Source organism: Typha angustifolia, chromosome 8 (assembly GCF_048772165.1).
Source record: "Typha angustifolia cultivar Huaian chromosome 8, ASM4877216v1, whole genome shotgun sequence".
In the NCBI taxonomy this organism is placed as follows: Eukaryota; Viridiplantae; Streptophyta; class Magnoliopsida; order Poales; family Typhaceae; genus Typha; species Typha angustifolia.
In genome coordinates, this window is record NC_133246.1 from 2,193,751 (window position 1) to 2,214,834 (window position 21,084).

The 21,084-nt window shown below is 38.1% G+C and overlaps 4 protein-coding genes, 1 long non-coding RNA gene and 1 other non-coding gene across 9 annotated transcripts; 1 reads left to right on the forward strand and 5 right to left on the reverse strand.

The window, feature by feature from the left end:
* Positions 1–56: 56 nt before the first annotated feature.
* On the reverse strand, positions 57–2,995 carry LOC140765359 (uncharacterized). Its single transcript, XR_012105176.1, has 3 exons — positions 2,821–2,995; positions 911–987; positions 57–764 (listed from the first exon to the last, which is right to left on the reverse strand). It is a non-coding gene; the product is annotated as an uncharacterized lncRNA (long non-coding RNA).
* A 332-nt stretch (positions 2,996–3,327) lies between these two features.
* Positions 3,328–5,100, reverse strand: LOC140765865 (noroxomaritidine synthase 2-like). The gene has a single exon (XM_073105156.1). The coding sequence runs from the start codon at positions 4,901–4,903 to the stop codon at positions 3,407–3,409; it is 1,497 nt and encodes a 498-aa protein (XP_072961257.1). The 5' UTR covers positions 4,904–5,100; the 3' UTR covers positions 3,328–3,406.
* A 4,514-nt stretch (positions 5,101–9,614) lies between these two features.
* On the forward strand, positions 9,615–13,083 carry LOC140765406 (uncharacterized). Of its 2 annotated transcripts, XM_073104473.1 has the most exons (8): positions 9,615–9,994; positions 10,414–10,868; positions 10,954–11,026; positions 11,172–11,252; positions 11,367–11,430; positions 11,897–11,984; positions 12,155–12,239; positions 12,848–13,083. In XM_073104473.1, exons 1-8 carry the CDS (start codon positions 9,881–9,883, stop codon positions 12,884–12,886), a joined length of 999 nt encoding a protein of 332 aa, XP_072960574.1. In that variant the 5' UTR covers positions 9,615–9,880; the 3' UTR covers positions 12,887–13,083. The 2 variants fall into 2 exon arrangements, 1 of the variants encoding a protein (XP_072960574.1); XR_012105182.1 differs by lacking the exon at positions 12,848–13,083 and having other exon boundaries at positions 11,907–11,984.
* A 212-nt stretch (positions 13,084–13,295) lies between these two features.
* Positions 13,296–13,369, reverse strand: TRNAI-AAU (transfer RNA isoleucine (anticodon AAU)). Its single transcript has one exon. It is a non-coding gene; the product is annotated as a tRNA-Ile (tRNA).
* A 259-nt stretch (positions 13,370–13,628) lies between these two features.
* Positions 13,629–16,972, reverse strand: LOC140764639 (large ribosomal subunit protein uL14). The gene is made up of 4 exons (XM_073103310.1): positions 16,872–16,972; positions 16,390–16,674; positions 13,993–14,034; positions 13,629–13,868 (listed from the first exon to the last, which is right to left on the reverse strand). Exons 1-4 carry the CDS (start codon positions 16,882–16,884, stop codon positions 13,786–13,788), a joined length of 423 nt encoding a protein of 140 aa, XP_072959411.1. The 5' UTR covers positions 16,885–16,972; the 3' UTR covers positions 13,629–13,785.
* A 162-nt stretch (positions 16,973–17,134) lies between these two features.
* On the reverse strand, positions 17,135–20,731 carry LOC140764637 (probable inositol transporter 2). Of its 3 annotated transcripts, none has more exons than XM_073103308.1 (6): positions 20,601–20,731; positions 19,204–19,377; positions 19,040–19,110; positions 18,625–18,960; positions 18,442–18,549; positions 17,135–18,358 (listed from the first exon to the last, which is right to left on the reverse strand). In XM_073103308.1, the coding sequence occupies exons 2-6, from the start codon at positions 19,334–19,336 to the stop codon at positions 17,285–17,287; spliced, it is 1,722 nt and encodes a 573-aa protein (XP_072959409.1). In that variant the 5' UTR covers positions 19,337–19,377; positions 20,601–20,731; the 3' UTR covers positions 17,135–17,284. The 3 variants fall into 3 exon arrangements, with proteins under 3 accessions (XP_072959409.1, XP_072959408.1, XP_072959407.1); XM_073103307.1 differs by having other exon boundaries at positions 19,204–19,370; positions 20,459–20,731; XM_073103306.1 differs by having other exon boundaries at positions 20,459–20,731.
* Positions 20,732–21,084: the final 353 nt, after the last annotated feature.

Genomic DNA, 21,084 nt, shown 5'->3' on the forward strand with positions numbered 1-21,084 from the left:
CAGCAGGCCAGCCTCCTCGGCGCACCGCCGCCTCCTTCCGCCGCCAACTGATCAGGTGAGTGGTGGCCTCGGGCTTGCTTCTCGATAAGGATTGAAGTCGAAGTGGTTCAGATTAGGGGCTTTCTAGTGGTCAGGTGATGACAAGATCGAGAAAGCGCTGAGATTTGGGATTTTTATTAGATGAATTCGTGCTTCTGTTTTGCAAAACAATATCTTTTAGTTGAATGCATTCGTGTGTTCAGTTACTCCTTTCGATTCCTGTGAGCTTTTGCATAATTTTGTCTCCTTATCATACTGAGTTCCATTATCATCATTTTCGCCTTGAACTAGAAATTTAGGCATGAGGTTTTTTTTTTTATTTGAATTATAGCCATGGTTAGAGATCTTATCATACTGAGTTCCATTATTCACAAGATTGGTGTGGCCGTATGAATCCTCTGCTCCATTCAACTCTAATTGGGCCATGTTCTGTAATTAGTCTATTACTTGTAAAAATAATTGTGAAAATAAAAAGAAAAAAAGGAGCTTTCTTGATCATATCACTGAACACTTTTCAATTGTTAGGAAATCTGATATCTTGATTCAAGCGATTCAAGAACTTTTCAATTGTAGAAAAATCATCATGATTGACGACAAATACAGCATTGGCGAGCTTGGTTTGCTATATGAATTTGCTGCCAATGCTTGCTTGAGCTTAGGGGGACCAGCAGCAAGGCCTCGGTCAGAGCTCTGCTGGAAATCAAAGCCCTAAAAACTGCAAGAACCTGCTATGAATACACATTCCTTCATCAAGATTAGACAAGATGACTAGAAGTTATAACACTAATTACTAACTATTAAGAAAACTAGTTGTTCTATATTATTCTGAGAATGCTGGAGGATATATCATCTGATAATGCTATTTAATTACCTGGGATTAACATACAGTCACCTTGATCACCTCTAGATCATCACAATGCGCCTTGTAGTTCTTGAGAGCGTCCACACCTGAGATCATTCATAGTATTATTCTTTACTTAATCTAAACTGTTAGTGTCAAACGGCCAAGAGGCTGAAGTTAAAAACATTGACCATATAGCTTCACGCAAAGTCAAGGGATGATTTTTTGTTTAACTTGTCCCATAACAATCAGTAGGCATCAAATAAGAACTAGCACATTCATTAGATCTACCATATGGAGTGAAAGCACCATCCTAAAATAAGAAGAAAGAAAATTAGATTATAGACTTATATGAAAGGAGAGTTTCTGGAGTCAAATTCATACTGTTTTCATTCTTCTTTAGTATTTTATTCTTCACTTCATCCAAACTCTTAAATTGGTTGGAAACTTTATTATCACTTCACTTTTGGTATCAAACATCTAAAAGGTGGAAGTTAAAAAATTTGACCCTATAGCTTCACTCTAAGTTGAAGCAAATCATCTCTTCAATTGTGTCAGTTTGTACTGAAGCTATAGGGTCAATTGTTTTAACTTCCAGCTCTTGGATGGTTGACGCCAAGAGTGAAGTGATAATAAAGCTTCTCACTGAAATTCGTAACAGTTTAGATAAAGTGAAAAATAATATACTAAAGAAGAATGAAAATAATATGAAATTGCCTCTAGAATCTCTCTGTATTCATATAAGTGTATAATCTAATTTTCCTTTTACTTATTTCATAGTAGTGTTTTCCATCTGACAAAACTGAAAAGGTAGAAGAGCTGGTAGACTTTGAGAAATTATTTCTAGTGCAAGAAATAAATTATAAACTATACATGATAGACATATGGAAGATCTAATAAATGTGTCGTTATTTTTTATTTGATGTCTATTGACTGTTATTGGACAAATTAAACAAAAAATCATCTCTTGAATTGTGTTAGCATGGAGTGTAGTTATATGGTCAATGATTTTAACTTTTACCTCTTGGACGTCTGACACCAAAAGTAAAGTAATAATAAAGCTTCACAGTTTGGATGAAGTGAAGAATAAAATACTAAAAAATATGAAAACAATGTGAAGGTAACATTTTGGATAAGATGAAGAATAAAATGCTGAAAGAAAATGTGAAGTTGCCTCTAGAATCTCTCTCTTTTTATATATTTCTTATTACAGGATGGTGCTTTCCACTATGTCTTCTTCTGTAAGGAACATTCATCAGCAATTAGGAGAAACTAATGGATGGTGATGTTACCAAATTTATTATCACTAATACAGCCATAGTAATTGGCATAACACCATAATATATCTTGCTAGTAATTACTCTGGTTATTACAAATTTATGCTTAATGAATAACGAGGCCCATGTTACCAAAACATAACACCATGAATGAGAAGCCTAATCAATCATCTTGGCCATCCATTCACTATGAATTTATGGTTGTAATTAGATCTCCTATTTTACCAAAACCCTGAAGGCAATACTGGTAGAAAATGTCCAAGGGGCCTTTGGCCAATCCAAAGTGCAAACAAAAGATGAACAGGAAGTAAGACATGAAGTTGAAAATAAACATACTTAAGATCGGTTAAAGAAGTTAGACGCAAAAAGTATAAATAAAAATAAGAACAAATAGCATGTATGAAAAATTGTAAAACTGTAGAAAAAACAATAAGAACAAGCAGAAAATCTTCAGCTCCTTTCAGGAAGATCAAACTTGTATAGATATAATAATCCTTTTCCCAGAGAAGACCAGACAGAAAAGATAAAAGATGATGGCGATATCTCATCTATTGGAATCCTCATTTGCTATCACTGTTTCTTTTGACTATGGCAACAGCAACTAAGAGAAAAAGAAAGAAAAATTTCAAAACAGGGGAATCGAAATAACAGTAAGACAGATACCTCATCTCAGATTAAACGAGAGCTTTAGGAAGTTCGATCGGGTTGCTGATGTTGTACTCTGAAACGATTGCCCTGATTATTTCTAAATAGTTTTGATCTTGTATTCTGAAACAATCTGATTCAGTGCTAAGCATCCCCTCTAGGGTGTTGTGTGGTATTGGTAGGTCAATCAAAACAGAGGACACTTACAAGAGAGGAAGTCGTTGCTTAGTCATTTGTAATGACTTTCGTGCATCTCTATTTGTTGATATTAACGAAGATGGTTAAAAAGAAAGTTTACAGAGAGAAGTGAAAAGAAAAGAAAAAATCTAACGTTTTGAAAGCAACGAGCAGAGGGGGTGGGGGGGGGACCCACTGAAAGTAATATCTTTCACTCCAGATTTGCCACCGAGGAATGATGTGATATATTTGTCATGCATGTCAGAGAATCTTGTACTTTGGCCAAAATGATTATTAATTTAGCACTTCAAAGGGAAAAGATACAAAATATTAAAGAACACTAGTAGATCCAAACCAAATCCAGAACATTACAACAGTGATCTTAAAATATCACGACACACTCTTAATCAATTCATCACACATTCATTCACACCCTCCTCTTGATCCTCACTCTGAGACCATTCTTCATGTGGAGGATAATAGAAAGCTTTGGTTCGACCACATGCCCTTCTTCCACTTCAACCTGGAAATTATACACCATGGCAGCCACAACTGCCTTCATCTGAGTGAAAGCCATCTCCTTCCCCAGACAAGTCCTTGGCCCAGAATTGAAAGATAGAAACTTATAAGAAGGCTCGTACTTCAACCTCCCAGTACTCTCTGAGATCCACCTCTCAGGCTTGAAATCTAAGCAGTCCTCCCCCCAGACCCCTTCCATCCTCGCCATGGAGAAGGTGGACACGAGTATTCTAGAGCTGGGGCCGACCTCATGGCCGCTCGGGAGCACGTCCGGCCGGAGGACGCCTTTCTGTTCGAACGGCACCGGCGGGTAAAGACGAAGCGACTCGCATATCGCTGCATGGAGATATGTCAACTTTCCGAGCTCCTCGGTTCGGAAAGTCGTCATGCCGGCATCGATGTCGGTGGTCGTGCAATTCGCCTCCAGTTCGTTTAGAATTTTCCTTTCGACTTGTGGGTTTTTTGAGAGCATCCAGAACAACCACGTCAGGCCGGAGCCGGTGGTGTCGCGGCCGGCGAGCAGTAGATTCACGACGGTGTCTCTTAGAAATTTATCGAAATTGTCGTTGTCTTGGTCGACGTAGGAAGATAATAGATCGCTCCTTGATTTGCTCTTCTCGGCCTTGGTCTTGGCGATGTGCTCGACGATGAACTCGTCGATCACTCTTTTCGACGCAGCCAGCTTCTTCTCCTCTCCGAGGTTTAGCTTCCTCAGCAGCTTCCACCATGGCGGTGGCGCGATGTGCCGGAAGAACACCGCCGCCATGGCGTCGTCCATCGCCTTCGCGAACGGGATCGTCGGGAACTCTACCGAGAGGCAGCCGGGGTCGACGCCGAACACGAGGGTCGAAGTGGTGTCGAACGTCAGCCGCAAGAACACATCTTGTAAGTCCACGACGAGCCCCTTCGCGGCGACATGAGAGAGGAGAGGGAGCAGCCCCTCCGTCACCTTCCTCCGGCTGCACTCGGCGACGAAAGCGCGGAACCTCGGCTGGGCCATCAGCAGCTGCGCCTTCGTCCGCTGGCTCCGCCACGTCTCGTCGTCGGAGTTGAAGATGCCGTCGCCGAGGATGTCGAAGATCTCCAAGAACTCGTCGCCCTTCGGGTAGTTCGCGAAGGCGCCGGCAAAGATATGACGCACGTTGGCCGGGTCACACGTCACCAATAACTCCATGCCGCAGCAAATCGGACCATGGAACTCCAAGTTGCATCCAGCCTTACTTAACACAGTAGTGCACCACTCATGGCAGTGGTGGACGTTGGCGAGGAGGGCCGGGAACATTCCGACCACCGGCCAGTTCGTCAGAATACTCGACTTTCCATTAGCTTTGTAGTAGTAGTAACAGCAATAGAATAACACATAAAGGAAGCAAGCAATGGAGAAGAACAACTCCGGGAAAGCCATTGTTATCTCTACAACTAAGAAATACAAAACCAAACCACCATATATATACACAAACTTCTAGCCTTATCTTTGTAATTACCTACGTGAAAGAATCGCATTGGATTAGGTAATTACCATAGACGAGCGGATAGATAGATAGATAGATAGATAGATAGATACCAAGGATGATTTCCATATAGATATTCCAATATGGAAGAGGAAAGTGACTATTATGATATTTCTTAAAATTATCTGACATTCCTAAAACGACCGAGACTTTCCAGCTTTCAAACAATAGTTTAGAATTGGAAACTTTTATTATTATTTCTTATTAACCATAACTTTGATTACTCTCCTTGCTATCTGCTCGTCTAAATAAGTCCAGTTTGTGGTAGGCCAGTGAGATATATCTTCCCCACTGTACTGTAAATGACCTTGTCTCCCCGCCCAATAATTCTCCTCTATATTGGCTACCTTCATCTTTGGACTAACAAATAAACAAGATATATATCTCTGTGTGTGTGTGTGTGTATGTGTGTGTCTGTATGTGTTGTGGAAAAGAAAGTTTAAAAAAGGCACAGAAATTGTTCAACTGTGAATAAATTTAAAGTGTAATTTAATCAAAAGTTCTGGGAGAAGATAATCCACTGGAATACGTTATCAATGGGGGTGGGGAGAGGATTTGTGGCCACGATGTATGATGTGAATATTTTTGGAACTTATGTGAAAAATTTGCCTTCTTCCCTAAGAGTAGCCAAGTACATCAAAAAGCTATTCTAGAATCTAGTTTTGGAGGTTTCCTTAATAATGCATGTGCCAAAAGTAATAGATTAGATCATCTATCATCTATCATCCATCGTCTACAACCTCTACTTTAACAAAATCCTAAATATTCTCTTAAACTTTGTTAGAACTAACTAACTAATTATCTCATAATTCTTTTCTATTAGAGCTTAAATTGACAACGATTGCAATTTCTAAGTTTAGTGTTTTCACCAACCCTATTCATTCAAGGGGGAATAATAGATAAAGTCATCTATCATATCCAACCTCTCGCCTCGCTCTTTTTAGGGATGCCAGATAACTTTGAAACTTTGTTACAGCATTCTTAAATATCTTTATATTTGTTGTAACCAATTATCTTGTAATTTTTTCTCAGCTCTATTTATAGAGCAACAGTAATAATGTCATATATGGATAACACCATTCATACATTCTTTTGTGGTATTAAGCCCACAACGATTGCATTGCAGTTTTTGCGGCACAAGTAACTGTTTGTACCAACCCAATTCACTTGGAAAAAAAAATAATATACCAAGTCATCTATCGTCTCCAACCTCTACTAAACAAAATCCTAAATATTGTCTCAGATTTTGTTACAACATTCCTAAATATCTAAAGATTTATTTTAACTAATTATCTTGTAGTTTTTTTTTTTCAGCTCTATTTACATAGCAATGATAATGATAATATATATGAATAATTTCCATGCACAAACTCTTTTAAAAAGGACAAGATAATTTCCATGCACAAATTTCCATTCCAAATTTATTTCTTAGATCTATCTTAAAATGTAGAGTATAATACCATAAAATATAACATTTTAATCATCAGTCTCTTAACACACCTGATGCATGGAGAGAATCCTTGGAATTGTAATTGTACGAGAGACAACTCAGTTGTATCTGCAGAATTGTTTGTTTGCTACGATGTCCTTTGCAAGATCTAAGCCATGTTACGATGTTGTGCTAATAGCCAAATGAGGGTGATAAGAAGCAAAACTAAAACTTTTTTAAATAGAATAATAATAATTAGGATAAATTAAATATTAGCAAAGCTAATATTTATATTAATATAAGAACTCTAATTCTAAGATACTAAGTTGTAAAGATATTCTAAACCCAAGTTAATTGCAAATAAGAACTCTAAATATATGTAAATCACAGAGAGAGGGAGAGAAAAATAAGATTTACGTGGTTCGACGATGTGTATTCGTCCACGGGCGGAGCAATCTTTAATCTACTTTGCAAATCACTATATACAAAGAGTTTATAATTCTAATCTCACTCTGAACAACGTTGGCTCTCCCTTATAATTTTTCTCTCATATAAATGCGCACACTAAAACCTAAAACTCAAACATTTCAATTAATAGAACTGACTAAAGCTGTTGAAAATCTCGTATGGTGTTCAAACGCCTGCGGTGCTCGTTCGAACACCAATATAACTCTAATCTAGAGCGCATGAGGGTGTTTGAATGCTTGTGAGGCTGTTCGAAAGCCTGTAGAGTGCAAATCCTCTGAGAAAAACGTATTCAAACATTCTCTCAGGATCATTTAAACACTTACAGAATACTCTAAGGGTCCGTCGGAGTGCCCTCGCAAGTCTAAAAGGTCTAAACTTAGCCAAACTTCTTAACATATCAGAGTTTCCAATTCTTTCTCAAGAAGGTTTCTTCCTTTCTTTCTTGATGACCAAATGGACTCCCATCACTGGAATGAGTGGACAGAGGAATAAATATATTAAAAAAAGAAAGAGGAAAGCTGTCTATTTGATGAATAGTATGCATTATAGTGATGGAGTACTGACAGCAACTTCTTTGGCTCATCAAGCAATTAATATATGGTCTCAATCTATTAGGTGAGATGCAACTTTCTTTGGCTCATCAACTTCTGCAAGTCTCCTATCAGAAGGGAAATAAAAAGGGTTCTGAAAGTTGAATTCAGATGGTGAAATCCACTTCCTCTTCTTATAAACCAGACACATGATAGACTTTCTTTTTGAGAAGAAAAACACATAATAGAATTTGTTGCGAGGAAAAGAAAAGAAAAGAAAACAAAAAGGGTGAAACTTCAACCTCTTGAATCAACCAACCACCATGAAAGATACCTATACGAAGGAAAGGTATCAATGGTGATGTTTAATTTCCTTTTGTTTTAACCAAAAATATATATTTTTTACTTAGTTTAGAGTGAGGATATATTTTGGTTAGGTACTCTGCTATATATGGTTATGTGAGATATATTCTATGATTTTAAATCTCTATGATAGATTGATAGGCTAACTGTATGTGTGATGCCAGTATCCATAGGAAGTAATGCCATTTACACTGATGAATTTGTTCGAATATAAATAGAAAGATTATTATTTTCTAACCACCTAAGTTTTGATGGTCTATTAATATATCTCAATCTTAAATTTTTAAAGTAGTTGATGAATTACAAGAGATATCTCAACAAAACAAACTATAACAGATGCACAAGTTCCATCGATTATCCATTATAGAAAGTTTCAATAACCTGAACTATGAGGATTGCCTACTATTTTCATGAAAAATAATAGTTGACGTAGCACAAGAATTATCCAAATCTATTGTTACCGATAGCTTGGGAATTGGTGCCAAGTGGTCATAACGAAGGCGTGGGCTGTGAGGATAGGTCTTAGAATGGTGAACATAACCTGCAAGATTATAGTGGAGACCGACTCTCTTGAGTTAATAAGAATCCTACAAAAGGAGACGATAAGTCTATGTAGAGTGGACAATGTTAAGATTCAACGTTTTCTTAGAGAAGATAATTGAGTTGCTAACTACCATAATCGACACTCTATACCCATAACTTTGTAAATTTGTTTTGTAAGATTCCTTTATCATGTAGTGAGAGGAGAATATTCAGTTGAATACAGCTCGGTGATGTTTAACAAAATACAAATAAAAATATACATATCTAGATGTTGAATGGTTTAGTGGCAATCTAAGTGTAGAGTAGATATATGCATATAATTTCTTACATATATAGAAGTTCGCTGTAATTAAACAATATCCAATAATATGATGTAAAGGGCTTAGTTTTTATTATGCTGGTTATATTTAAGGACAAATATATACCTTTTGGCTATAGAATTAAAAACCAAATTAAGTAATGATTCTGAAAAGAGAAAAAGAAAAAAAGGATTGTGTTTGATCTTAGTGGAGTTGGCCTTGAGATTGGCCTAAACGAGCCGAATTCAGAATTGGATTGGCCCTTACGATTGGGTTGAATCTTAATCCAACCAAATACGGGCCAGACTCGATTGATCCATCTATGTGTCAGGCTTATGCTTATGGGCCTACAAATTAGAACCCAACACTAACATAACTCGTCTATTATATATATTAAATATAAATATGACTTATTTATAAAGTCTTTGAGATTACCACCATAGTTTTTTATTTTATGAAAAGCATATAGGCCTGTAGACTTAGTAAGTTTATTCATTCTAATCAAGTTTTATAAGTTTTACCGTCACTGACACAACAAGAAGAAATAAGTATTAAGCTAGAGAGCTTACAAGATCTAAATACAACTCAAATACACAAATAAAAATATAGTTTTATCACTATAATGGATCTTAAAGTAAGGTTTCAATTTAGTCTCCGTAATAAAGTAAAAATGAGACGAGACCAAAATGAACCGATAGTAATCCCTACCGTCTCTAATATCTTATCACCGAACGATGCCCTTTAGTTCAGTAAGTGAGTCCTACTCCTACTAAGTAATATTTAATTTTCTTGTCGGGATTAATATTTAATAAAATTTCCACTGCAATGCTATATTTGTCCTGTCGTGCCAATCAGGGGGCCTAGTTGCCGAACCTAATAAGGATAACACTAGATCCGAATTAGATATGAGATCCCACATCAATGATATTTGGTCTGCCTTTGCAAATTCCCGACAAACGATTCGAAAGGAAATTTAGGAGGGCGTTTTTGCAAAACCTGCATTCTTTGCCGTTGCTTGTCACCGACTTTCTCCCGATTCGTACCATTCCACGGAGACACGCAGAACACCGTTCGTTTCGTGTTTCTCGGAAGCCCCGCAATAAACGGAGGAAGGCACAGCTCTCGTCTTTCTTTCTCTTCCTCTTTTTTTCACCTCTATTCCTTCTCTTTTCTCCCTCTCTCTCGATCTCTCGATCTCTACGGTTGTGAGAGATATAAAGGTTAGGGTTTCGCGACGTCATGCTCGCGTGGAAGGATAAGGTGGCCGAGAAGCTGTCGCGCCTGCTCGCGGACTCGCCGTCGTCTCCCGTCTCTCCGGCCGTCGAGTCTCCATTCGCTCGGCGCGATTCCCAGGTAATGCTGTCTGAGTCCCATCCTTGTTCCATCTCTCTACTGCCGTGGTCGAGGAGTTGCCGAATCTGATCCGCATTGCCTTGGTTTCGTGCGCTTGATCTCTTCCGTTTTTGCTTTTAGGTTTTCTTGATAGGAATGCGGTATTTTGAATCTGAAACAGGATTATTGCCGTGTTGATCAAGATATCTTTGCTTTGATCTAAAGAAAGTTAATTTACATGGATTCTATACTACCCAGTAGCTTGATTTTGTTAAGACTTGTAGATATATTTCCTTAATCTCCATTCTTTCTGGATATGCTTATCGTAATAATAATCATTTTAATTTTATCATAATCTGGTTCTGATGTATCTTAGGCAATTTATTTATAGCATTTGTGATACTAATCACGTAGTATAATATGAGAGTTTGCTTCTGCAGGCATTCTACTTTCCTACGGATGAATTCACTTCTCCCAAGAAGTCTTCTTTCTCGTCATATGTATTATCTTTCCTACCTAGCAATAACTCCGGTGGAATTGAGGGGCGCGAGGTCTCTCCCTCTCCTTGTCCAAAGAGTATAGGACCATTAGCTCTTAAACCCCTTCCCAGAAGGTGGAATGTCAATGATTTTGCGTGGAAAGATAGACCACTAGAGTGCAGTGAGGAGTCTGGGACGGAAAGTGAGAATGATGAAATGATGAAGCAGGAGTGTGTGTCGGATAGGAAAGTCGATGTCTCAAATGGAACTCAAGAAGCATCGACCTCAGTTGCTCCTCAAGAATTTCTTCATCACTTGGAAGAGAAGTCTGTGTTTATCTCTGCAGATTTGTTTGAGTTCCTGCAATCATCTCTACCTAATATTGTGAGGGGGTGCCTCTGGGTATTGTTGTACAGGTAATCTGCTGTTAGATATATTCCATTCAGTATGTATTCTTACTTTCCTTCTGATTCACTATTACTCTTTTCAAATGAAGGACAGTACCTGGAAACATGGGATATCACTTCGCACGCTTCTTCGCAAGAGTGTTAATCTTGAGGGTCCATGTCTATTAGTAAGTAGATTCTTGATTTGGATTCAATTTTTCCTCTTTCAAGTTATAAAGCTGGTCATTCTTCTTACAGCATCTTATGGAAAGATCATGGTTTTATCATGTAATATTTCCAAGGTGTGTTCTAATGTGGTACCATGTTGACTAGATTGCTGGAGATATGCAAGGTGCTGTATTTGGTGGACTGTTGGATAGTCCTTTGAAGCCTACTGCCAAAAGAAAATACCAAGTGAGTTCCTATAAGGCTATAATACTTGAATGATAATCATTTGTAAATCCGTTGCTCTGCTTATTTTCCTTCTTTTCCCTTTGCTGCTGATGCTTTTCATATTTTTGCGACCAGGGAAAAAGCCATACATTTGTATTCACTACGATATATGGAGAGCCAAGGCTTTTCAGAGCAACAGGTAAGCATTCATTGAGAAACAGTTTATCACCAAAAGCTTACAGTTTCTATCACTCTTAAATCAGTCACAGTAGAGTATATTTTGACAGATTGTTTTGGCTCTGTTTGTGTTATCTCTGTATCACTTAGTGGAAGATTGTTTTGTTGTTTCATTTTTTATATGGCTGTTTGGCTGGTTATCCTGTAAAGGTGTATAGGTTGTTAATATCTACTTGTTATTAATTAAGAATCGAATGAAACAGGAATATATTCCTTCTATTAAATAAATAAAAAATGTACTTTTTTATTGGTTATGGGTGGATTGACGTTTCTGAAAAAAGCTGTCTGTTTGATGAAAGAGAATCCTTAGATGAAAATATGCTTTCATAGCACTGTGGCATGCATGTCTTAGTTGATTTAATTCAGACAAGATTAATGTCATCTTAATTATATTTAGAAGTTAGAACTCATGTTGAAGTATGTACTAGGTGCAAACAGGTACTACTATTTATGCTTGAATGATGTGTTGGCATTTGGTGGGGGAGGAAGCTTTGCATTGTGCCTTGATGAAGATCTGTAAGTATATATATATTTTTTCATCTGTCAGTGTTTCCCTTCACTATAACAAATTGATATGCTTCATTTTTCCTTTTTGTGTTTCTTCTTTTCTGATCCATCTGGCAATGAATATTGATGATCTGTAAGCTATCCTCTTCCTACTTTCTTGAAACTTTTCTGTTTACTAGATTACATGGAACTAGCGGCCCGTGTGAAACCTTTGGGAACTTATGCTTGGCTCATAATCCAGAATTTGAGCTAAAGAATGTTGAGGTATGTGTATTTATTTAGAGAAATTTGCAAAAAAAAGCCCCTACATTATGGGTTTTCTTATGAATCGAGCACTACCTTATTGTTTTTTTCTATAAAAACCCCCTTTTGCTTTATAAAAATATTCAGAAAAGCCCATGAGTTAGTTTAACCTCATATTAGCTTAACAAAACAAGAATACCCATTTTTATTTAGATTAATATTTTTTAAATTTCAAAGTTACCCCTACTATCTTGTTATGTAGAAAGTGTTAAATAAAATGTTGAGGATAATTTTAAAATTTCAAAAATACTAATTTAAATAAAATAGAATTTTCTTATTTTGTTAAGCCTAGCATGAAATCAAATTAACTCAGGGACTTTTCTGATTTTTTTTTTCTTTTTGATAAAACAAGAGGGTTTTTGTAGGAAAGCAATCAGATAGGGCTCAAACAACAACAACAACAACAACAACAACAACAAAAACGAAAAAAAAAAAAGAGCCATAATTTAGGGGCTTCTTATCAAAGTTTTCAGATTTTAGAGCTTGAAACTCACCTGTTTAGACCCTTGTTTCATACAAATATGATCTTATATGTGATCTCAAGTCTCTGGTCATCTTTGTTTCTGCAGCTATGGGGTTTCGCTCATTCGTCAAGTCATCTACTATAATCGGTTGCGTTTGCCGCCTATGTTATACATCAATGCAGCTATTCTTTTCCTGTTTCTTTATTCTTCAATCGATTTCTTTATTTCTTATTTTTCTAATCCATTGTATTCAGAATTATGATATGCACGATGTAATGATCTTTCAGCAAAAGCAGGGTGCTCCCTATTATTGGTTTTCTATTCTTTAGGGCAGGGCCGGCGGAAGATTTATTCTAAGAGGTCATGGATTAAACCTATGAATGAAACCGGAAAGAGTAAATATTCGTCCGAATACTGTTGACAGAACCACGTTTTATTAGACCAGAAATTGTTTACTGGGAACGTCGAGTGAGACTTTGAGATGCCCCAGCGGATTTAGACATCATCACAAAAATATATAATATGAAAGTGAAGAAGAAAAAAGATCATATTTTGGCCCATGCAGGTCTCGAACCTGCGACCTTCGCGTTATTAGCACGACGCTCTAACCAACTGAGCTAATAGGCCAGCTGAAAATTTTGAAACTTTTTCCATATCAGAACTTAACGCCCAGTTACTAACGGCAGCTTGAATAGCACAAAAGCTGAATACAAAATTTGGACAGCGAATGGTTGCTGGGAGACAATACCCATGAGCCTAATGAAGAATTAGATAATTAGAGTAAAGCAGCAAGCCGCAAAGAAAACATGACCCAGACAGTATACAAATTTATAAATTCCAAGATAACCTAAATGAGAGAAGCAAGAAGTATATATAAACCCAGCTCTTGAAGCACATCAAAATTTGATTACCAAGCAAATTACAATCTAAACAATCAGGCTTTTACAATATCAAGAACAAACACTAATGGTAGTACTTTCAGTTTCTCCTTAACATGGTATCAAAGCAAAACACATCTCCATTCCTACTGAGTGATAACACCATTAAACAATAGCATTAGCAGCACTCGCAATCCTGGGCCACAAATCAGCGCACTCCTTTCCTATGGGTCCAGTGATTGCAGAACCTGCAGGAACGAGAAGAGATGAAATTAGTGACTACTACTTGTAGTTCTAGGCTTACATTGGATCATTTAACAACTGCATAGATGCAGACATCTAGCATATAGAATGATGTTTACTACAGCCTACCTTTCATTTCTCCCTTGGGATTCACAATTACTCCTGCATTATCTGCAAAATACATAAATTTAAAGTGATTAAATATGCTGATTGAGACAAATGCAGAAATATTTTTAAGGTACACCAACTGCATAAGATTTAGAAACAGGACTCACTCAGGATAAAAAAAGGCAGAACTATTTTTAAACATTGAACAATGACACTACCCACAGAGCTCTTCCAATGAACTCTCAATGAAACATGCAAAGCTATCAGCTTCATTAAAAGGGAAAACACAGTAGCAATCACCAAAGAGATAAGGGAAGAAAAAAGAGGTAACTGGAACAAAGGTTAGTGGACAATTGTACAGCAGGAAGAAAACACATGCACATATGTTTGTCTCATGGCCAGTCCCAAAAGGTAATAGCAGCGATGCCGCTCCTCAAGGCGATGGAATATGAGACTGCTTTCAGATGGATGAACCCCCTGATTAGTCCAAGAGCCATCAACATCCAAAGGCTTGCTATGCGACGTTTACCTAGGAATTTGCAAACATGAGAGGGTTTGCTCCAGAAAGTAGAAGGAATTTTGGTCCTCCCGTCACCACCACATGGAATATTAGAATAATTAGCAGTCCCTTGAAAAGGCAAACATGTTCGAGATATACAAAATTCAGATTATCTTCTCTTATGTTGGAGAAGCACGTAACTGTAGAAGCAGAATTCAAAATAATATCTCTAGAAAAGACACGAACAGATTTTTTAGAAACAACAACAATGGTCAAAATCTTCATCAAATTTGACTTGTTCTTTGAAGATGCAAACACCATCAGCTTCCTCAGGATACCGAAAGAGACAACACTCACCACAAAGAATATCAGAAAACGAAATAAAAAAGAGATGAAATGAAGTTCTGTCGAAAATTGTAGAACAGGAAGAAAACACGTGTGCAAATGATATGTTTGTCTCATGGCAAGTCCCAAAAAGGCAATAGCAGCAATGCCGCTCCTCAAGGCGATGGAATATGAGACTGCTTTCAGATAGAGGAACCCTTTGATAAGTCCAAGTAAGAGCCATCAACATCCAAAGGCTTGCTATGTGATGTTTACCTAGGAATTTGCAAACATAACAGAGTTCGTTCCAGCAAGAAGAAGGAATTTTAGTCCTCCCGTGACCACAACATGGAAGATTAGATGAGTTAGGAGTCTCTTAGAAAAGGCAAACATGTCCGAGATATACAATTTTCAGAATATCTTCTCTTATGTTAGAGAAACAGATAATTGACAAAGCAGACTTTAAAAATTCTCTTGAAAAGACAAGTCTTTCGAAACAACAATGGCCAAAATCTTCATCAAGTTTGATTCTTTGAAATATGCAAATGATGTCAGCTTCCTCGACAAATGGAAAGAAATAACATCCATCAAAAAATAATATCAGAAAACAAAAGCAAAAAAGAGAAGTGAAACAAAGTTTAGTGGACAATTGTATAGCAGGAAGAAAATGCATGCACATATGTTTGTCTCATGGCCAGTCCCAAAAGGTAATAGCAGCGATGCCGCTCCTCAAGGCGATGGAATATGAGACTGCTTTCAGATGGAGGAAATTCTTGGTAAGTCCAAGAAGAACCATCAACATCAAGGCTTGCTATGTGACGTTTACTTAGGAATTTGCAAACATAACCAGTTTGCTCCAGCAAGTAGGAGTTTAAAACATCCCATCAACTTAACTCGAAAGATTTTGAAGAGCTAATATGAGTAATCTCCTAAAAAGGCAAACTCTCTGAGAAACACAAAATGCCAGATTTTCCAACAAATTTATAGTCCTCAATTGAAAATTCAAAACTTAAGTTGAAAGAAGGAAAAAAAAATACAGAAACTAAATAAATAGATGTAAATGGAACAAGCAGATTTTGTTCAATGGACAGTACCAAAAGGTTCTGTAGCAATGCTGCTCCTCAACACCATGATATGAGACCACTTTCAGGTGAAGAAATCGTGTTGCAAAGATAATTATTTCCGAGAAAAAGTCATCAATATCCAAAGGCTTCTTTTTGAAGTTTAGGCAGGAATTTACGAAGACATTTAACGTATTTCAACCCAGAAAGATTCCTTGGCTACAAGGAATAACGTAAGAACCTGCCAGCTTAAAATTGAAAAAAACTATTTCAGAGAGAGACAATTTTCTCTAACTCAGCATGAAGATCAACAACGCTACACAAATAAAAATTGTTTTGGTGATTCCAAACTAAGAAGAAATGATGAGAAAACACTGCAAGTTCCAAAATCATACTAAATGTGACAAAAAATAAAACGTTTTACCAACTTAATCGTCCTGAATAAATATTTCGTATAACAACAATCAGAAGCCTGTTTAACCTACAGGATACACAAGCAAAGAAAGAAGATTAGATGTATTAAAGATATATTACCTTCAAAGTACATGTATACGCCGTCCTTTCGGCGCCACGGCTTGCGCTGCCTCACGATGACGGCAGGCATGACCTTCTTCCTGAGATCAGGCTTCCCCTTCTTCACAGTGGCCATCACCATGTCACCCACGCAAGCGGATGGGAGACGATTCAGGCGACCCTTGATCCCCTTCACCGATATGATGTAAAGGTTCTTCGCACCAGTATTGTCGGCGCAGTTCACGGTCGCCGCCACCGGAAGACCCAGTGACATCCGAAACTTGTTCCCAGCCGACCCTCCCCGTCCTAATAAAGGATCACAAAATCGCATATGTATCACAAAAGATCATAAGATCAACTGATAAAAAACGAAACCTTAACAACGTCATGCAGTTCTACGTTCGATTCAGGATCGATCGTTTGGGCACCCATCAGAACTGCCACAAAAACCTCGATCTGATCACAGGAAACCCTAAAGAGCGGGATGGAGGAATGTGATTTACCTCGCTTCGACATAGCGGCTCTTCGATGGTTCGATAGGGGGGAGGATCCGTGACTCCTTATATAGTGGTTCCTAGGGTTTAAGGTGCACCAAATGACTGAATTACCCTCGCCAGCAATGCAGTTAAGCCTTTTTATTATTATTATTATTATTATTATTATTATTATTAAATTACTGATAATTCTCACATAAACCTTTTATTTATCTTTTATAACACTTTGGCCCTTAAATCATCTAATTCTCACAACAGAGCACCACAGAGGAGACAAAGCCACTAAAAAGAAGTCCCTATAGATGGAATGGCATAGATGCAATGTATTATTATGATACAAAGGAGGTAAGTTGTTATTAAATAAGAATCATCGGTGCAGTTATAATAATAATAGTGGATAACAAAATCCGAGGAACAGGGAACTAAGGGTGAGCTTGCACTGGACTCTTCTTCCAAGCTTTGTAGTTTTTCCTCTCGAGCATCTTCTCCACCTCTTCGAACGGCAAGCCTTTGGTTTCAGGCACAAGGAAGAATATGAAGACCAGCGCCACGGCGGAGACGCCGCAGAACAAGAGGAACGTGGGAGCTGTGCCTAGAGCCTCCGTTAAGCTCAAGAACGTCTGGGTGACGATGAGATTAGAGATCCAATTGGAGACCGCCGCAATACCACCACAGAGACCCCTAAATCTAAGAGGGTAGATTTCCGAGTTCACGATCCAAGGAACGGTACCCATGCCGGGGGAGTAGGAGATGATGTACGCCGCCAGAGCAATCAGAGCCAGCCATCCAAAGTTGCTGGGGCAACCTTGAGTGTACCACTCCCGATGGCCCGCATGGCAGACGCCTTTTACTGCGTCATTCTTCGCCAAGCATGCACCAGGAAGAAGCTTGTTGCCTTCATGAGCGCAGAAGCCGCATGCAGATGAGGCTTTTAAGCAGTCGGTGCATTTCCATATGATTCCTGAAGCAGGGTTGAAATCGGGGCACGTGGAGTTGCCAAAGAATTGAGTCTCTGCGTTGCCGACGACCGGCGAATGGGTGGCGGCTCCGAAGAAGACGCCGCTGAGTAACGCGAGGCAAGTAATGATTCCGACCAAGCTGAGAAGCATCAGACGCCTCCTCCCGACTCTGTCTACGAAGTAGATACTAACGATAGATCCGAAGGCGTTGAGGCCAGAGGTAATGAGAGAAAGCGCCAGTGCAGTGCTGTTGGAAGCAAAACCAGCCAGCTGAACTATCGTAGGACTGTAATACATCACCGTGTTGATGCCTACGAACTGCTGCGCAACCTGGCAAAGAATGCCTGCCACGAGCCCTCTGCGGACTACTACGCTACTCAATGCTTTCCTCAGTTTACCGATTAAGCCATCCTCTGCAATTGATCCATCCTCGGCTATCTCAACTTCGATCGATTCGCGTAAAGCCTCCATTTCTTTGTCAACTTCATCAGAAGGGTATATCTTCCGTAAGATCTCTGCAGCTTCCTCTTTTCTATTCTGTTCAATGGAATCAGATAGATGTTGTGATACTGAAACAGCTGAAAGCAAATTTAAAGGTAAGAAAAAGAGTGTTGTATGACCTTTCTATATAGCCACCTTGGTGATTCTGGGAGCATCAACATCAATATAAACTGCACAAGAGCAGGAATCCCTGCGACACCGAGCATCCAGCGCCAAGTTCCCGGTGCCTGGATTCAAAAGAATCCACATTTGTAAGTTTAATTGTGATTAAACATAAGGAAGGAAAGGATGCTGGGAAATACCTTAGTGAAAGCCAGATTTATAAGGTAGGATAAAAACTGGCCTCCTGTAATCAGCAAGCCATTAGTGCTGACAAGAGCACCTCTAATTCTAGCAGGAGAAGCTTCAGATATGTAAAGCGGAGAAGTCATGGAAGCCATCCCAACTCCAAGCCCCACAAAAATCCTCCCAAGGATTATAATACCAGGAATTGGTGCAGCAGCCATGATTATAGCACCTATAAAGAACAAGATATCGGCAAGTATAATAGAAGGTCTCCTTCCAAATCTGTCATTCATCCAGCCACCAAATCCAGCACCAATTATAGCTCCCGCAACCGCCATGCTCACGATTGTTTCCTATTATTACATTAATATTACAAAGTTTGAGATCTATCTTTTTCTGTCTGAAAGAATGTTTGCAAGTTTCAGCAAGTACCTGCAGGACGGTGCTCCTTCCAACTGAGCTGAAATCATCTCGAATGTACAGAAGTGCGCCCGATATGACGCCTATATAGATCGTTTGTTAATCCAAAAATAATAATTAAGAATGTAATCTGATCATAAGCAAACAAATGAATCAGAATATGTCTGTCTACCAACCTGTGTCATAACCAAAAAGAAGACCACCAATGCCGGCAGAAAATGCGAGACGAAGAATGTAAGGCTGCTTCCATGTCAAATGGAGGCATTCCTTGAATTCAGTTTTGTCTGCTTTATGAGGACCCCCTTCCATTTCATGCAACAAAAGCTATATGTATATAATATATCTGCAACCTTCAAATTTCAAATATAAGTGATATACTATGTGACCACTGGAATATTAGAAGACAGCCAACATAACTGCATATTTGGACAAATCGAAACAAGGAAATAGATATGGATACATAAAAGCAAGATTGTTTTTATAAGAGGAGTTGAGAACATGCTACTGTCAGCATATAAGCCTTTTAGAACAAGTTGATCAAGTGAAAGACTATTAAACCACGCATTTCTTAATCCAGCAATGGGAAAGAGAAGGAAATTTGATACTCTTGGCAGAGAATAGTGTAAAGCATCAATGAATAGGATAAAATTCAAAACAACACCTTTCTGGCTTAAACAATGCTAGGAAGAAGAATGAAAAGAATCAAATTCCTATAACCCCAACAAACAACAATTGAAGTTATGGGAGATTTTTTAACTCTTCCACTCAAACTGACTCATCCTTGAAAAATAGAGCCAGCCCTCTCATGATATCAAAACATTATTCATCTCTCCATGAAAACCCATGGCTTTCCGGCCCCAAGATAGATATGGAACAACACTACAATAAACAGAGGTCAAGCCCTCCTAAACAACAACACATACACTTTAAAAGAAGTCAAGAAACCCATCAATCTATACCATTTCGTTTGTTTCAATATGTTGCATTTTCATGTTATATTCATCGTCGTTAATACGAATTAACTACACAATGTATATATAATAAAAATGTGATAATGACACATAATCTTAAAAAACTAATGATATTTTATTAAACAAATTAACCCAAAACAACTAGAAGGAAAGACCTGGCGGGGGGAGGTGAAATATGCACCTGACTTAGGAATGAGGAAGTAACTTAAGAATATATAAGAAGAGAAGAGGCATAGGTTGGGCGTCATTAATAAATTATCACACTGAAGGTAATTACGGAATATAGAAAAGTTTGGTTTAGATAGAAACAAATTCTCATGGAATTACACATCAAATCATATGATTTCGGAATCATTCCAAATCAATTAAATTCCTCTTATCGAGACATTCCAATCATGGAATTCGAAATCCACATAAAAGATAGACAAGAAGAAACAAAACCCAAGCCTCCAAATCCTACCAATGTGCTCTCTTCCACCCTGAAACAAGTCCTTGACCTCTGAAAAATCTCAGGAACCTCTTGCGGGCTCGGATGCCAAGCCCTCAAGATTCGAAAGCTTGAGAGAAAGAACGCCAAAGTAGAGAAGATGATTGAATTATACCAGAAAGCAGAGGTGGGTCGGAGAGACAATTAATAATAGTGATGGTTCCTTTCAGAAATAGCAAATTATAGTTGTCATTGTTGGGCTGCCATTGGCGGTCGCGAGATAAGCTTCTGGCCTGGCTCAGGAGTTCTAATTCCGGAATGAGTTTACTGATGATGGAGTCGATAATTACGTTCTTATAGCTGTTTATTTTCTTTTATCCCGCTTAAAAATGAGCATAATTAGTTAAGCAGTTATTAAGATCTTATCCACTCTGAATAATTCACGGGTTAAGTCCTACTTATCATCGGATCTAGAATCTAGTCAAATTGATTAGAAACACCCCTTTAGTATCGTTCATGCCCTATTTTCTGCACATTTTTTATCCCGCTATTTTGGTTTTAATATATTAAAAATACCTTGAATTTTGTTAAATTTACCAAATATTAGGGTGTCACTTTGTCACGGTGGAAATATAAAAAAGCCCCTACATTTTTTAAAG

Coding starts and splice junctions, on each gene's coding strand:
- LOC140765865 (XM_073105156.1), bottom strand. CDS start 4,903: ATGGCTTTCCCGGAGTTGTTCTTCTCCATTGCTTGCTTCCTTTATGTG.
- LOC140765406 (XM_073104473.1), top strand. CDS start 9,881: ATGCTCGCGTGGAAGGATAAGGTGGCCGAGAAGCTGTCGCGCCTGCTC. Junction 9,995..10,413: donor TCGCTCGGCGCGATTCCCAG/GTAATGCTGTCT, acceptor TTGCTTCTGCAG/GCATTCTACTTTCCTACGGA. Junction 10,869..10,953: donor CTCTGGGTATTGTTGTACAG/GTAATCTGCTGT, acceptor AATGAAGGACAG/TACCTGGAAACATGGGATAT.
- LOC140764639 (XM_073103310.1), bottom strand. Junction 14,035..16,389: donor CGTATACATGTACTTTGAAG/GTAATATATCTT, acceptor TGTATTTTGCAG/ATAATGCAGGAGTAATTGTG. Junction 13,869..13,992: donor TCCCAAGGGAGAAATGAAAG/GTAGGCTGTAGT, acceptor TCGTTCCTGCAG/GTTCTGCAATCACTGGACCC.
- LOC140764637 (XM_073103308.1), bottom strand. CDS start 19,336: ATGGAAGGGGGTCCTCATAAAGCAGACAAAACTGAATTCAAGGAATGC. Junction 19,111..19,203: donor TCTTTTTGGTTATGACACAG/GTTGGTAGACAG, acceptor CGATCTATATAG/GCGTCATATCGGGCGCACTT. Junction 18,961..19,039: donor GAAGGAGCACCGTCCTGCAG/GTACTTGCTGAA, acceptor ATGTAATAATAG/GAAACAATCGTGAGCATGGC.